The following is a 15,589-nucleotide window of genomic DNA, read 5'->3' on the forward strand; positions in this document are numbered from 1 at the left end:
AAGAAATTGTGCTGACCCATTATTGGTTGAGCAATGGCAATGTGTTTCCCCAAAATCATCTTGGATGGCATAAATAAGCTGTGCATTATTTCAGATAATCTTTTTCAGCTAAGTTACAAAGTTAAAGGTGGTATTAAGGGTGGGGTCAACTAAATAAGATATACCACAAAAAGTCCAGAGATATGATTATTTCTTAGTGTGTATAGTGTGTATTCTTATTTTGGCTGGATATAATAGCGGATTTCTAATATACTCAGGTTTTAAAATAAAAGTGGATGAAAAGCACGAAGGTTCTCTTGCCTCTCCCCCTTTATGAGTGGTGATGGTTTCAATACCCCCTATGACTATATTAATATCATCTGTTAACTGATAAGTATGGAGGGATATTTATGTTATCTACATACTCTTTTGAGCACATAGCATATCATGTCAAGTAAGGAAAATTACATTGTCAAAACATTTGCGCCCCCTCCCCCAGCGCTTAAGAAAAAAGAGATGGATGCTCACATTGAGTTGTCGAGCCCCCTTAACTATTCGTAATTTTGCAAATGTTAATTGAAATTTCCACCAACGTTGCCATTAGAATAGAACAAATCTTTTTTTTACTTTCCTGCAATGACAGACAAAAAACCTAATGCAAACGTTTGTGTTTCATCTTTAAAACTATGATTAATTCAATTTCTTCGTCTTCCTAATTTCTTTCCCTAATTATACTGGGGTACATGAAGGTTTCTCCATGAAATGACCACTTTCCTAGTATGATTTAAAAATACATAATCATCAGTCTCCCAAAATACGCAGGACCAATGTTATTGAAGCCCGTGAGTTTTCATGGTCAAATTTGAATCAACCGTAAAATATCTTTATTTTATAAAGTGACTACAATGTCTAAAATAGCAGTTTTTGTCAAAGAAACAATTTAATTCAGGAATCAAAGTTATCTCGTCATGTAAAGATACCGGTAGCTTTCACAACATATTGTGATATATTCTCTTGACTGGACAAGGTATTAAAGTCGGCGTTTGTCAACAAACCAGAAAGTTATCATGTCCACATACTTATCAGATAACTTTCCTCTGACGCCCAGTAGGCTAATCAATCTTTATGCGAGTGTGATATGAAAACAATCTAGATTCGGAAATTAAATGTAGAAAAGGTAGGTTAAATCTCCTATCAGTTCCCTATATATTATTTAATCAACGACTACATAATATTCATTTTATCGCATCAGTCCACGACCTTTTTGATAACCCTTAATATGCAATACTCTATTTCTTTTCCTTTTTGATAATTTAGTTACATAATTTAGGGTTCAGAAAAACAATGTCAAAGATATTCCGAGCTCATGTGGACAATCATTTTTATACCACCATCTCGGTTAAATATACAGTGTTAAACATTCATAAAATTCATGTTTATTGGGTGTTGCTCAGGAAATACATTTGACAAGTTTAAGGACCTTAATGATAACAGGTAGATTATTTGATGAAGATAGTATTTAGAATTTTTATTGTTAATGTGAAAAAATCATTGTATGTAATGGGACGTCTCAATTTCTTAGGAAACTTTTTTAAAAAGTAACTTAAAGATATTTAAATCATGTAAATTAATAAAAGGAAATTCTTCATAAGATTTCACATTTTTCTCTACTTTAACGCTGTAAATTAAAAAAAATGGAATTTTCCGAAAACAATAGTTTTCAAAGTATTTATTCACTATTTTATGATGGCATATTTATGCTGTCAAGAAGACAATTTTTGTTGACATGGCAACATATCATATGTCAACATGTCATCATAACATAACAACATAACTATATCGTCAAGACGTGATAACTTTCTTGTTTGTTGAAACACGCCGACTTTAAACCTGGTTCGGTCAAGAGTATATATAACAGTATTTTGTGAAAGCTACCGGTATCTTTAATTGACAAGATAACTTTCCTTCATGAATAAAATTGTTTCTTTGACAAAATCTTCAATTTCAAACATTGCAGTCACGATATAAAATAATGATATTTAACCTGTGCTTCAAATTTGACCAAAAAAACTCAGGGGATTCGATAAATGTTGATTGTATAACAGTAACATTATTGCTAAACATCTTAGTGTACATATCTAGGAGAAGGGGAAAAGGAAAAAGGTCATTGCACATAACCAATTAACCATGCATTCATTCTGTGTTTCAATTTTCTTAGAAAGGCTGAAAGATACAAAGTTAATTTGTACAGAAACACATAACAGTCAATCATAAAATATTCATACATGCAACAAATATACTATATCTAGATCATCATATGAAATTGAACTACCCTATATATATTGGATTCCGAAAATTCATAAAAATCCTTACAAACAAAGATACATTGCGGGTTCCAGTAAATGTTCAATCAGGCCTCTTTCGTAGCTCCTCACTAAGGTATTGACAGCAGTGAAGGACAAACTTCAAGAGACTGTGCAACAATATATTCTAGAAGTTGTATATATCAGATGTGGATACTCAAAAATTCCAAATAACTGTTGGATAATTTGAATTCACAAGATTTTACCAAAATCAACAGCTTAAAAACTTATGACTTTTTAACTTTATACACAACCATTCCTCACGATAAATTTAAGTCCAGGCTTTTTGATATCACTGACAGATTTTCAATAAAAATGGAACTCGAAAATTTACTTACCTGGTTATTGGTCATTTGCAAAATTATTTTGTTAAAAACATTCTGATTGCACACACAAGTACTCTGAAATTGACAACAAAGAGATTCTTGAGAGCCGAATTTCCATAACCTCACATCTAATTATAACTATCGTTGTGTGTTGGGTGGTCTTTAACCATGTAACAAAATTAAGTAAAGATGAAAGATGATTTTTCTGTCGCGATATCTTTCTCAAACAAGATGCGTTTGTGAAATACTGATGCCCCTGTTTGGTAGCTTATGGCTAGGAATAACGTTTATCATATACACGTCAGACTCTAAGGTCAAGGTAAAATTATAAGTATCAAAAGAAAGGTCTTTTCATAAGTGATAAACATGTGAAATATCATGAATATGAAAGACCAATATTTACTGTTACAGCCAAATTTATTTTTTAAAGAAGATCAAAGTCTAAGGTTATTAAGGTAAAAAAGCTGTTACCCAAGAAAGGTTTTGTCACACGTAATACCCATGTAAAGTATGAAAGCCTTTAGCTGTTTAAAGATTATGGTGAAGCAGGATTTGAGGACTGCCTGTTTCTGTGTTTCGCTCCTTTCGGTTTACAGCAGGTTACGTGAACTAAAGATTAAAAAAACTGAGAGAGCTGGGTTCATTACTTAGTGTGTTACTGCGGGCTGACGAGGGAAGAATGCATTGATCAATGTATCTTAACGTGGTAGGTACTGTAAGTTATGTCTGAATTAAGTCCTACATACTTGCAAAAGGCTTTCAGAGAGTTTGTTAGTGTGTACTAAATGAGAATTATGTATACTGTATTACACAGTTTTGGAGAATTTCTTTCAGCATTGGAAGGGATGTGCGGTCTGGAAAATCTGAAGGAATGGTGTACATATTCGTCGGTTCAAATCTGTGATTGATCATGAGCTTTTAAAATCTACTGATTATGTTGTTGAGATAAAACAGTTAAAACCAATAAACGAAACCATAAAATTTAACAATATCAATACAATTGTTAAATCTGCGTGTTAAAAAAAAATAAATTTTGTTGCACTACAGTATAATTATCAATTTGATCCTTACAATTTCTTATCATTTTATTTTCTTTGTTGATTAAGAATGACTCAACAATAAACTAATTTTAAGGATGACGTTTACTCGGGTTTCAGAAAAATGAAATGACATTTTATAAAGTATAAAATGTTCAATAAAAAATTGTTCTAAATGGATATAATAACCACAATTTAACTCAATATCAATTTAAAAATTTAAGATTTTACTAGTTGAAGAAAATATGCTGTAACAAAAATTAATGTATGGTAATGCAGAGGAAATTTATTATTTCACATATGTTTTGAAACATCATTTTGCAAATATTATGTGTTAAAGCTCATAAATTATTTCAAATAATTGAATGCTATGAAATAAAAAATCATTTCAGACAATATATCTCAATATTTTAATCATTGACCCCATATAATATTCATACCATAAGAATAAGGGCAACAAAAATAACCCGATGCTATAAATAATTTAGAGTTCTTATCATTCAGATTTTTTTAATATTCGATTAAAAATGGGAAAAAATATAAATTTGACAGAGGAAATTCGGATCGTAAAAATTATAAAGTTTATGGCCCAAACTCTAATCATTTCTTTATATGAAGCAACACTGTTCCATGGCTATAATATTTCATTATTTAAAGAGTTTTATTCTTCTAATATTTTGTGTGTAAAGAAAAAATTGGTCATAGTACGAAAAATTGAGGTATTTTCCGAGAAATACGAAGGGACCACTAGCATGGAAAGTAGGTCATTGACCTAGTTATTTGAAATTGGAATTTAACACAAGAGACATAGTTGTACAATATGCAATAGGTGGTTATTCGTTCTTATCAGTGGAATTTTCGGTCTTCTGAGTAAAGGTATACCATAAAGATTATTTATTTTTTATCCAGATCAGCAAAAGTCCCAGCGTTTATCTGTAGCATGGACGACCACAAAGGAAAGGTGTTTCTAATTACAGGTAAGAAAAACTAAAATTCTTAAAAATATACACAACTATGTCAAATTGGAATACCCGCAAGTTTAAAAATAATTATTGACATTGCCCCTAGGTGCCAGTTCTGGTATAGGTGAGGGCATCGCCGTCCACATGGCTAGGTGTGGCGCAAGTTTGTCACTCACGGGAAGAAATGAGGTCAATTTAGAGACTGTAAAGGAAAGATGTCTGAAGGAGGGTTTATCACCGGAAAAAGTAAGCCTATTAGTAAACAGAATAACTTTCATTACTGTAAAGTGAAAATGCCTAAAGGAGGGTCTATTACCGGAATTAATTAAGCCAATAATTGAAAATTTAACAATTTAATTATTATTTTACTATTAAACCATTTTTTATCAACAGATACTGCTTTCCGTAGGCGACATTTCATCCAGAGAATTTAGAGGGTCACTAGTGGATCAAACAATACAAACTTTTGGAAAGCTTGATGTTCTGGTAATTATTATTTATATACCTTCTGTAGGGTATTGTAGCGTCAAATGTGAAATACAATATACTTTAAGTTTTCCAAAAAATGTACTCTTTTGCAAATGACTTTATCCCCTTCTAGATATCTTACTTCTAAAATGACAACATAATTACAGGTACTTGTCTTTCTGATTATTAAACGCAAAATAAACTAAGTAATCGGTTTCATGAAGAGTTGTGACCGCCTTTTTTAATTTCTTGCATCAGTATGAATTACAAATACTTATAAATTTTTGATAATTTTTCCTGTATCTAACGATTGCTTATAATTTTTTTTTTAAGATTTACAATGATATATCGAGGTTATAAAAATATTGATCGAAACCATGTCAAAACATCAGAGCAATGATTAAACTGTCACCAATTCTGACAGAAAGTTCTATCGATTTCTAAGCAGGTCAATGGCTAATCCCATCAAAATAACTGCACAGAAATACAACCAACTTATACGCGAGTAAATATGGCACTTACCATAAAAAAGGTCTTATAACCAACTGATGATAATAATACAAAATTCTACCTACATTGTAGATATGTATGACTTACTCAAGACTAAACTTAACAATGATTCTCAATATGGAATAAAATATGTGGTAAATTGCTTCATAGCCATGTCTACATATGCATGTATTAGAGTACTGCATTTATTTCAATTACAAGGTAAATAATGCGGGGATGGCAAAGTCCATAGAGATATCCAAGGATACAGAGGAAAACTTTGATCAAATTATGGACGTCAACATCAAAGCGGCGTATTTTCTTACCCAGAAGGCTATACCATATCTGAAGGCGACGAAGGGTAAGTGTGAGAGCGTTTGACGACATATCTTGATAAAAACACACTTGGGCACAACCAAATCAAAAAAAAATGAATGAGTCTGTTATATAGAGTGTCACCAACCAAGACACGGCTGTACGTACACGGAACAAGGGTCATTCTGACCTGATTCCTTACAACCTATTGATGTGTTCGGAACCTTTCATTTTTGTTGTTCTGCAAATTATAAAACACGATGAGTTCAAAGTAGCTCTGGCAGTGACTTTGGCGAGAGTTAGCGAGACTACAGCTAGATAGGGTAAATTATTCACGGAGATGTGGCTAGGAAGTGACTAGCACGTGGAGACACGGTAAACAGAAAAGTTATGTTGCGTTCTAGTTTTCACCACCATATTACATGTATATCATTCTGTAGAAATGCACTTCAATCGATCTCTCTTGAATTCATTCAAATTGAAATTATAAGTACCGGTATTCTCAATGATACAATTTTCTGCTGTCATGGATAATAATAATTTCTTTTTGGACAAATATTTTGCATGGGAAGCAAAACTACATTTTTTGGCGTCAGATTAGCAAATGAGGCACCATTGTGACTTCAACTGACAAATCAGCTGAATGAGAATTGCATTATTGGTTACTACGAATACTACAGGAATTTTACGCTTGGCACATTCCTTTATTGTAATATCGGTGAATACAGTTGTCAGGTGGATTTTCTGGCTAACACACGTGATCACGAGTATAGTTATGTGAAAAAGGTTTTGTCCATTCAAATGCATAAGAGAAGCTGCTCGTTTTCCTTATCCTAAAAGTGCTGTGTTCTGAACTTGACACTAACTACGTATACATTTTATTAAACATATATTTTTCTAGCTATAGTTGACAACAAATTAAAAGGACCATGATATCTTTTATAGTGTCTGATAGTGTCCAATGATTCCATTTTGTTCATTAGAACATTTTTTTTATTTAGCACTCATTGACATGATCATAGATTGACCTGAACCAAGTGTTTGAAGTAATATGTAAACATTATTTGGTGTAAACGTATTCAATCAACAGTTGGTCAGTTGCTCGTGGTAAGATCCTCTGTGCTCTTTAATAGCAATGTCCATGTAAGGCAAACAAAGGTTTGTCAGTGTAGATGATCTTACACAATTTTTTTTACCAGTGGATCGGTCGCTAGTGAGCTGTAATTTTTGCAGTAAATTATGATAAGATATATTACTTGTTATTTACCACCACCACCACCCTTCCCCCTTAGCCACCCATTTCTGTTAAAAATCATGAAAGTCTTTCAGAAACGTCTGGGAACAGTTTTTTCACAGGACATGTTTTCAAAAGAAACAGACTATAGCAATGTCCTGTTTACTACCAATTTTATTTATAAAACCGGTTCTACCCTATACCAAACCTAAACCACGTGTCTTGACTTTAAATCACAATAACATTAGTAGTGGTGCCTCAAGTCTGTTCGAAATCTGAAGACTGAAATCCGTTAGAGTTGTTGTTCGTTTTACTCATATACACGTATCTACTAGTCTTAGTTTTTTATACCCCCGCTTGAAAAGTTGGAGGGTATATTGTAATCGATATGTCCGTCCGTATGTCTGTTACGCTTTGGGGTACCCATCTCTTCGGACGATTTTCTCCCTAGTTTCGACTTTCAGTAGGGCGTGGCATCCTCAACGCTACGTAGTGGCGAATACTAGTAGATTCTCATTGGTTAAGAAATTAATAAGATCAGGAACTTAAAATTGTTGTTGACAAGGATGAGAGGACTTATGCCCAACCTCTGTGCTGTGAGAGAACTACTTTTAATTGGCTATTTACTACACCCAGTTACATTCTACCGCATTTCTAACATATGCATATTTCAAAAGTGAAGGAAAACTGTGTAAATTTGAGAAGCTAATTAGGTAACGTCGAGAATGTCACGCCTTACTGAAAGTCTAAACTAAGCTGGTAATGGTCCTATCCGTAACTCCTCTTAAACCACTGAGAGAAATTTAATGAAACTCTCACAGAATCTTTATTACATATTGCCATTGTGCACCTCCTTTTTTTTTTTTTTTTGATCCGACACATATTTTGGCTTCCCCGGTCACAGCAAAACATGGACTTTGCCACTATAATCATATGGGAGGTGGAGGTATCATTTAGTGAGCTCATTGCTCACAGTACCTCTAGTTTAAAATTTATCAAAAGTTATTTTTTACACATGTACATCCAGAATCCTCGAGAATGAACTCAAGATCCATCACCTAGAACTGTAATTTGTGGGTTTTTTTAAAACAATAATATTTAATCAAAATATAGAATAATTGACCTTTTTTAAATGGACTTGTTTGTGCTTCTGAATCATTGTTTATATCTGTTAAATTTCAAATCGTCTTTCTTTCAGGCTGCATCATTAACAATTCCAGTGTTCTTTCAACCTGTGTCATTCCGGAAGTATGATTTATATTTCCTAAATATGTAGAAAAAAATGATAAAGATAAATATTTAAAGAACGTTTTATATCTTGATATTTGTAACATTTGTAATTTCTAACTCATCTCAGCCAAAGGCTTTCGTGATCATTTTTGGTTGAAGGATGTCCGGTGTTCGTCTGTTGTTCTTCTCGTGTGCTGTCTCCTAACTGTTAACTTTTCACTTTGTTTTGACTTCTTCTCAAGAATCACTGAGCCACTTTCAAAAAAAGTAGCAACAAGCTAAATTAGAGAATTTATGTCCCCCACTTAGGGAAAAAGTAAACCATGCGCAGTTCGGGGAGAGTGGGGGTCGGATCCCCCTGACTGAATTTGTAGAGATTCAAGTTTGTTCAAATCATGACCCCCGGGGCTAGGGCGGGGCCACAATGACCGACCAAATTTTACATAGAAATATATAGGAAAAAATTTTAAAATCTTCTCAAAAATAGCAAAGCCGTAATTGATCATATTCATATGGAAATCCTTAAAACTATTATTGAAAGAATCTTCGAATCTTTGTCTCATGAAATACACAAAAACATGTATAAGTAGTCATAATAATACAAAAGCATCGAAATAAATTATGGATTCAAATGCATTCAAAACATGACCCCTGAGAGAGTCAGGGATACAACAATAGATCAAACTTTTAAATAAGCATCTTTAGGATTTACTTTTATTTCTTCTGCAGGGCTAGGGTTTGGTGATGATAGGATCTCAGAGTTTTACATAGACATGCAGTCTATATAGCGAAAAAAAAATTCAAAAATCATCTGAATTCTTGATTAATTTAAGAAATGCATGCATGGAAACATCCTCAGATAGTGTAGATTCAAGTTTGTTCAAAATGCGACTGGGGATGGAGGCATTTTTTTACATAATTGAACATTTCTGGTTTTCTCAAAAGTGTTCCGGTGAATGATGTGGTCCATCGGCATTTTGTATTTTATGATAGATATCTGAGAATTGTGTCTACTCTATGACTAAAGCAGCAATGGATGCATTCACCAGAAATTTAGCTATTGGTATTGATATTAAAGTCTACTACCCTTTTGATAATAAATTTTAGTAAAACACTGTGAAACTGTATTCAGATGATATAATTTTCCGTACATGTGTGCATTGAATAACATTTTTAATTTTTTTTTCAGAATTAGCGCCCTTCGGAATTCGGGTAAATAGCGTAAGGTACAAACGATTTATATAATACGAACAAATGTCCTTATAACATTGAGCTCTTAATCAGCAATTTAAATTTCTAAAATGATTAGAGTTTTAGCATTTTAATGCATCAGTTCACATGCGTTGTCAAACTTAAATATTCCACAAACAATTTTGGTACTTTTAACTTCAGTTGTTGTTTTATCTATTTTTGCCCGGAAAGTTTACTCTTAATAGTTTAGTTCAGTATCAATTTTGATATTTTTCGTTGTTTAAATTTTACTTACATTTCTACATTTTCTCTAGAAAAAAAGAATTTAATATCCTTGCAATTAATTAAGTTTACTTCAATAAAAAATTTTGTTTATAGTACAATATTATAATTTTAATACAAAATCAGTTCAAGCTTTTGAAGTTTAGACATTGAACCTGATGTATTAAGATTTTAAAACTCGAAGAACTTTTAGAAATTTTAATTGCTAAGAGTTACACTGTACATGGACTGTTTAAACTCTTTTTTTATCTTTAGACCAGGAATAACAATGAGTAACCTTGCGAGACATAACATAACAGATGAAGAAACCTTTAATAAGGTGATTTGTAAGACTTGTTAACAATCTATAGAGAAGGGCTATTTTGCTGCAATTAATAAAACTTGGGACATAGATAAAACCAACAATATGCTGTAAGCTACCCCAGGGATGGCTAGCATTTCCGAATCCTCAGCATCTATAGGCCATAGTTTATCATCTAAATAATTTATTTTTTTGTCAGGATGTACCAGTAATTAAATTTATTCTTACGTAATTAAACAACCAGGCACCACTCTGTGTAGATTCTTTGTTGCATGATACTCAAGATGATTGATCAGTCATACTCATCTTTTATTGTATGTGTAGCATTTCATTATCATAACAATACAGGCAATATACAAATATCAATATAAAACATGGCTAATTCTTCATACACACAAGTTTAGGTCGTCCAGTGTGGTAGAGGATTTCTAACTAGGCTAAATATGTGTAAATAACATTTAAGTATCTTTACTTTCTTTCAGTTTTTGAATGTTGTCGCCATACAAATAGCTGAAATCTGTCGTAGCGGATCGAGAGTACGCGCTTGCTTATACATGTATAACCTCCTATTTCCTGTCACATGACTCAAATTATCCAATGAAATTATGCCGTACAAACTATTAACCAATAAACAGATTGTACGAGAAGCTGAGTTCCCACACAACTACTTTTGCCACACAAGCTACCGTACAACATCGTAACAAATAAAACTATGTAAAATTAACAAGTGGAAATAGAACACATAAAATAAACTTGACTACACGAATTAATAAATTCCTTCAATATTATCAAAACATCCCTAGACTATACAATATAAGCTGAACAATGTAGCGTATGAATATCTTAACTACCGACACTAGTGTAAACAAATATAGTCAAGATAAAGATGACTGGTTATAAAGTTATTGCTTACAATAAATAACAACTTATGGCCCCAAATTACAAAACAACTCGAACCAAAATGTAGAATACCATCCTATTTTCATAACTTGAATGTGATAATAAATCGATTGATAAAATCGCATCTAGATAAGCTGACATATTATTTTCAATAAAATCATAAACGAACAACTTTCCTGGCAGACAATTTTGAACATAGATTTAACAAGAATGAGAACTGGACGACTACATAGTTTTATGTTTAAAAATCAAGTGATATATTACAATGCAATAGGTTTTCAACAAATAAATGTCAAGTACGCAGAGAAAACAAGTTTCTAAAAATTTGTGTGGAAAGTAGTATTTGTCTCTGAAACTGGTTTGGAAACTTTAAAAGACAGGCGCTACGTGTATATTCCAAATTAATCACAAATTAACCACCGGATTTAACTTATTCTTTTAGATACAGTATCAGAAGCTGTCAACTTTCATTTATCAAAAAAAAAATTCATACATTTTAGTTTTAAAATTTGATTATTTTTGTAAATCTTTATATGGAGCTCTTCTTTTAAAGGAGATCGAAATAGTCTGAAAATGGCTGCCACCTCCCAGCCTCTTTAAATGTGCCTTGGTATTTGTTCCTAACAAACGTGAAAATGTATCAAAATCCAGGAAGAGCTGTGAAGGTGTTAAAGGAGTCATGCATGGCGTCTAGTAAACTGAAAATTTTAACTTAAATAAATAGCACTTGTCAAACTCTCCTGATACTGATTTAGTCGCGAACTTTTTCTGACCAAATTCACATATATTTGTTGAGGTAGGTCCCTTCATAACATGTTGCCATCCTGTTTTTATTAGTTGAGAGCAGGATATTTGCTGATTTAGTCGCGAACTTTTTCTGACCAAATTCACATATATTTGTTGAGGTATCCTGTATTAGTTGAGAGCAGGATATTTTTCCGGATTTTTTCTAACTATAAAAACCTCAGACTCCTTCATTAGTTTTATTAGTTACTTAATTTTGCATGACATATATTAATATGTAATATTTAAGGAGTTGACATTGTTGATTGTAAAAACTTGAAAAAGAATCTTAATCTTTAGTCTGATTTATTAAATTGAATATGTTCAAATCAAACAAACGATAAATTTATATATTTGAAAACTGAAGGTTAATTGAATGTTAACTGAAAAATAACTGAATGTTAACTGATCGTAAAGATGTCATTTTGTTTCAGATGATGACGAAATTCGGAAGCGAGAATCCCTCTGGACGGAATGGTACGCCTGAAGATGTGGCCAATGCTGTAGCATTCTTGGCGTCTGACAAATCATCATATATAACAGGACAGGACATTGTTATTGATGGCGGACGTTTTGTTCAATATTAATTTAAATACCATTGCTTTCACAATATTATGCCATGAATGCTTCTACTCATGATACAAAATAGAGGGACTATCCTAATAGTTGATTAATTCAACCCAGATATATTCTGCACACTTGGTTTTTATTCTTAATTTTTTTTACTTCTAATACTTTTTATTTTGCCTCTTGAAAACTCCTACACAGTTTGTTCTAGGTAAAGATTACTTACCATAAACAACTGGCTAAAAGGACTTCACGGTAACTTGAGTATAATGTAACACTGTAAAAGATAGGCCATATTACATGTACTAGCTGCAGATCAATAGCATCATGGTTTTATATACTTGTCTTTGACCATAACGCTTCAGATCCCGTTAAGCAAAAAAGGTGCAATATACAGCGCAATCCAATCAACTACCTTTCACTCCCTAATTCAAGACATACTCTGTAGCCAATAGTAATATTTTATCAACCTCCAAACCAATTATAGTTTTCTCTACAGGCAATAATCTCTCTCTTAGAATTTTCAGCAATCTAACAACAAAATCCAATCAAGCGAGTTTATCACTTGTAGAGACGACTATAGAGGGTTGGAAGATGAATAAAATATACAGATAAGTTAAATAATGTGCAAAGAATTAGGGAGTGAAAGGTAGTTGATTAACGAATGTTAGAAAGTGGAGAAATTCTCCCCAAATATGTGCAAAAAATATTGCGCCGAAATTGCACCTTTTTGCATTACGGGATCTGTAGCGTTATGGGCAAAGACAAATTTATAGAACCATAACGCTACAGATCTGCAGCTAGTCATTTTACTTAAACATTATGGAATTTACAATGTATAACTACAAAGGATCATATATAAGATTAAGCAATTTAAGCTGATAATTGAAGGTGCCTTTCTAAAAGTGGGAGAATCAGCAAATCGTAATAATGATTTAATTACTGCTAATAAATACCCTCATTTGATAATATTCCCCTTGCAGACTAAAACTAACCTTTATTCTCGAGCGCTTTTAGAAGAGCAATCTCATTCCCTCTCAAATGAACTCTCTTCGTCTCAGAGGAACATTTAATGTACAATATAGGACAGACACCGCCAAATGTTTTCCTATAGACTTCTATACAATCTTGAGCCCCTGTCGCTCATACATATATTGAATTTTTGGCAAATGACCTTTTTGCCGTGAAAGTTCGAAATATTGGAAAACAAAACATGCCTTTGCACTTTTACTTTCAATTTCCATTTGTTTACAACTAGGTGCGTTTACCACCAAATAAAAATCTATAACCAAAGTGCATCCCTCCCTTCAAGTTTTTACCTGTTACTCCTATAATCATATCTCAAAGAAACCCAAGTCTTGATATACGATTTTTATCAACTTAATTCACTTGTCAAATACATAACAAGTCTTTTCTCTTATTGACCAATCACGCGCCAGGTAGCATTTTCTCCTCCGCACAACTTTGGGTGTCCGCGCCCATGTATTTGTTTATGTAGGGGGTTTTCCACAAAGATAAGTCATTTCTGTCCCATTTTAGGTCACCTGATTAACCTCAGGTTACCTATTGCTATCCGTTTCGTGTCCGTCGTTCGTTGTGCGTTAACATTTGAACTTTTTCAGCTTCTTCTCTGAAACTGCTGAACCAATTTCAACCAATTTTGGCATATAGCATCTGTGGGTGAAGGGGAACAAAAATTGTGAATTTCATGGTCCCTGCCCCTGGGGCCTGGGGGCGGGGCCAAAACCACTAAAATTAGTGCAATCTTTAAAACAAATCTTCTTCTTCACATCTGGACTTGAAGCAATCAAACGGTTGGAATGATTGTAATTAACATTCAGTTTTCTACGAAAATGTGGAATTTAATGGCCCCAAGTTCAGGGGTTCTAGTGCTAGGGCGGGTCTATGTAGTTTATATATTGAAAATGCATATATTCTTTGAAAATCTTCTTCTGTGCTCATGGGCCTTGAATAAACTAACCAAATGCATAGTTAAGTTGAATATGACTGCCTCTTCCAAAATTGTGAATTTCATGGCCCCAGGGTCAGGTGTTCTAGTGGTAGGGCCGGGCTATATAGATTATATATTGAAAATTATATTGAAAATTGAAATTATTCTTCTGTGCTCATGGGCATCAAATAAACTAATCAAGTGCATAGTTATGTTGAGAAAGGCTGCCTCTGCCAAAATTGTGAATTCCATGCCCCAGGGTCCGGGGTTCAAGTGCTTGCGCGGGGCTATGTAGATCATACAGTGAACATATATAAATTCTTTGCAATTCTTCGTCTGTGATCAAAGGCAATAAATAAACTAACCAAGTGCATAGTTATGTTTGATGAGTCTATTTCTTCCAAAATTGTGAATTTCATTTTCCCCAGGGTCAGGGGTTCTAGTGCTAGAGCGGGATTATAAAGATTATATAGTAAAAATGAAAAATTTCTTTGAAAATCTTCTTTTGTGCGCCTTGGTTTTAAACCATTGAACGATATACATAGTTATGAGGAAGAAGGATGCCTCTTTGAGATTTCAGAATTTCATGGCTCCTAGGTAAGAGATTCTTGTGTTAGGGCGGGGCTCTAATGTTTATATAATGAAATTAATTCAAGTACATATTTATGATGAAAAAAGCTGCGTTTTACAAAATGGTTATATCCGTGCCCCTGGGTCAGAGGTATTTGGAGAGGGGGGTACATAGTCTGAAAATAAATTAATTCTTTGAAATTTGGTATGAATTAACAATTTATGATGAAATAAAATTCATGAAATTTCCAAAATCTTGATATATGTAGCCCCAAGGTCAGTGATTCCTGTGGGATGGGGTGCACAAAAGGTAATAAAATGGAAGTGCATTTTCTCTTTGTTACTCTGATCTTCCTATGGGTAAAAACTAACCAAAGTAAGCATTTTAAGTGTATAATTATGATTGACAACAGTCTGGCTTCTGGTTTCAAACAGGAATCAAATTCAATTGTTGAAAAGTTGTTACGGAATATTCAGGTGATCTACAGGGCCCGTGGGCCTTTTGTCAAAAATGAGATATTTAAAAATCTTCTTAATCATTTCAAAGCTGTGAAAGTTTTTTATGTATATAATGTTACTTTTTTATAATTCTGGTATTCAATTGACATATTTTTATACATTATTACATGTATGTAACAGTG

General features: G+C 33.0%; 1 protein-coding gene across 3 annotated transcripts; it reads left to right on the forward strand.

Moving 5' to 3' along the window:
* The first annotated feature begins 1,063 nt into the window (after window positions 1-1,063).
* LOC134280756 (uncharacterized oxidoreductase TM_0325-like) lies at window positions 1,064-12,462 on the forward strand. 3 transcript variants are annotated; one of them, XM_062763212.1, is made up of 10 exons: window positions 1,066-1,156; window positions 4,615-4,682; window positions 4,774-4,913; window positions 5,061-5,153; window positions 5,847-5,985; window positions 8,372-8,421; window positions 9,397-9,466; window positions 9,593-9,629; window positions 10,132-10,195; window positions 12,295-12,462. In XM_062763212.1, the coding sequence occupies exons 2-10, from the start codon at window positions 4,646-4,648 to the stop codon at window positions 12,445-12,447; spliced, it is 783 nt and encodes a 260-aa protein (XP_062619196.1). In that variant the 5' UTR covers window positions 1,066-1,156; window positions 4,615-4,645; the 3' UTR covers window positions 12,448-12,462. The 3 variants fall into 3 exon arrangements, with proteins under 3 accessions (XP_062619198.1, XP_062619196.1, XP_062619197.1); XM_062763213.1 differs by lacking the exon at window positions 1,066-1,156 and adding an exon at window positions 3,356-3,374; XM_062763214.1 differs by lacking the exons at window positions 8,372-8,421; window positions 9,397-9,466 and having other exon boundaries at window positions 1,064-1,156.
* The last annotated feature ends 3,127 nt before the right edge of the window (window positions 12,463-15,589 follow it).

Source organism: Saccostrea cucullata, unplaced genomic scaffold (assembly GCF_032062105.1).
Source record: "Saccostrea cucullata isolate Sc308-1 unplaced genomic scaffold, CSIRO_AGI_Scuc_v1 ctg5719, whole genome shotgun sequence".
NCBI lineage: Eukaryota > Metazoa > Mollusca > Bivalvia > Ostreida > Ostreidae > Saccostrea > Saccostrea cuccullata.

What these genes read in the sequence shown, in the direction of transcription:
- LOC134280756 (XM_062763212.1), top strand. Translation starts at nt 4,646, where the DNA reads ATGGACGACCACAAAGGAAAGGTGTTTCTAATTACAG. An exon ending in ATATCTGAAGGCGACGAAGG is followed by an intron (nt 5,986 to 8,371) that starts GTAAGTGTGAGA and finishes TCTTTCTTTCAG; the next exon opens with GCTGCATCATTAACAATTCC. An exon ending in CAACCTGTGTCATTCCGGAA is followed by an intron (nt 8,422 to 9,396) that starts GTATGATTTATA and finishes ATTTTATGATAG; the next exon opens with ATATCTGAGAATTGTGTCTA.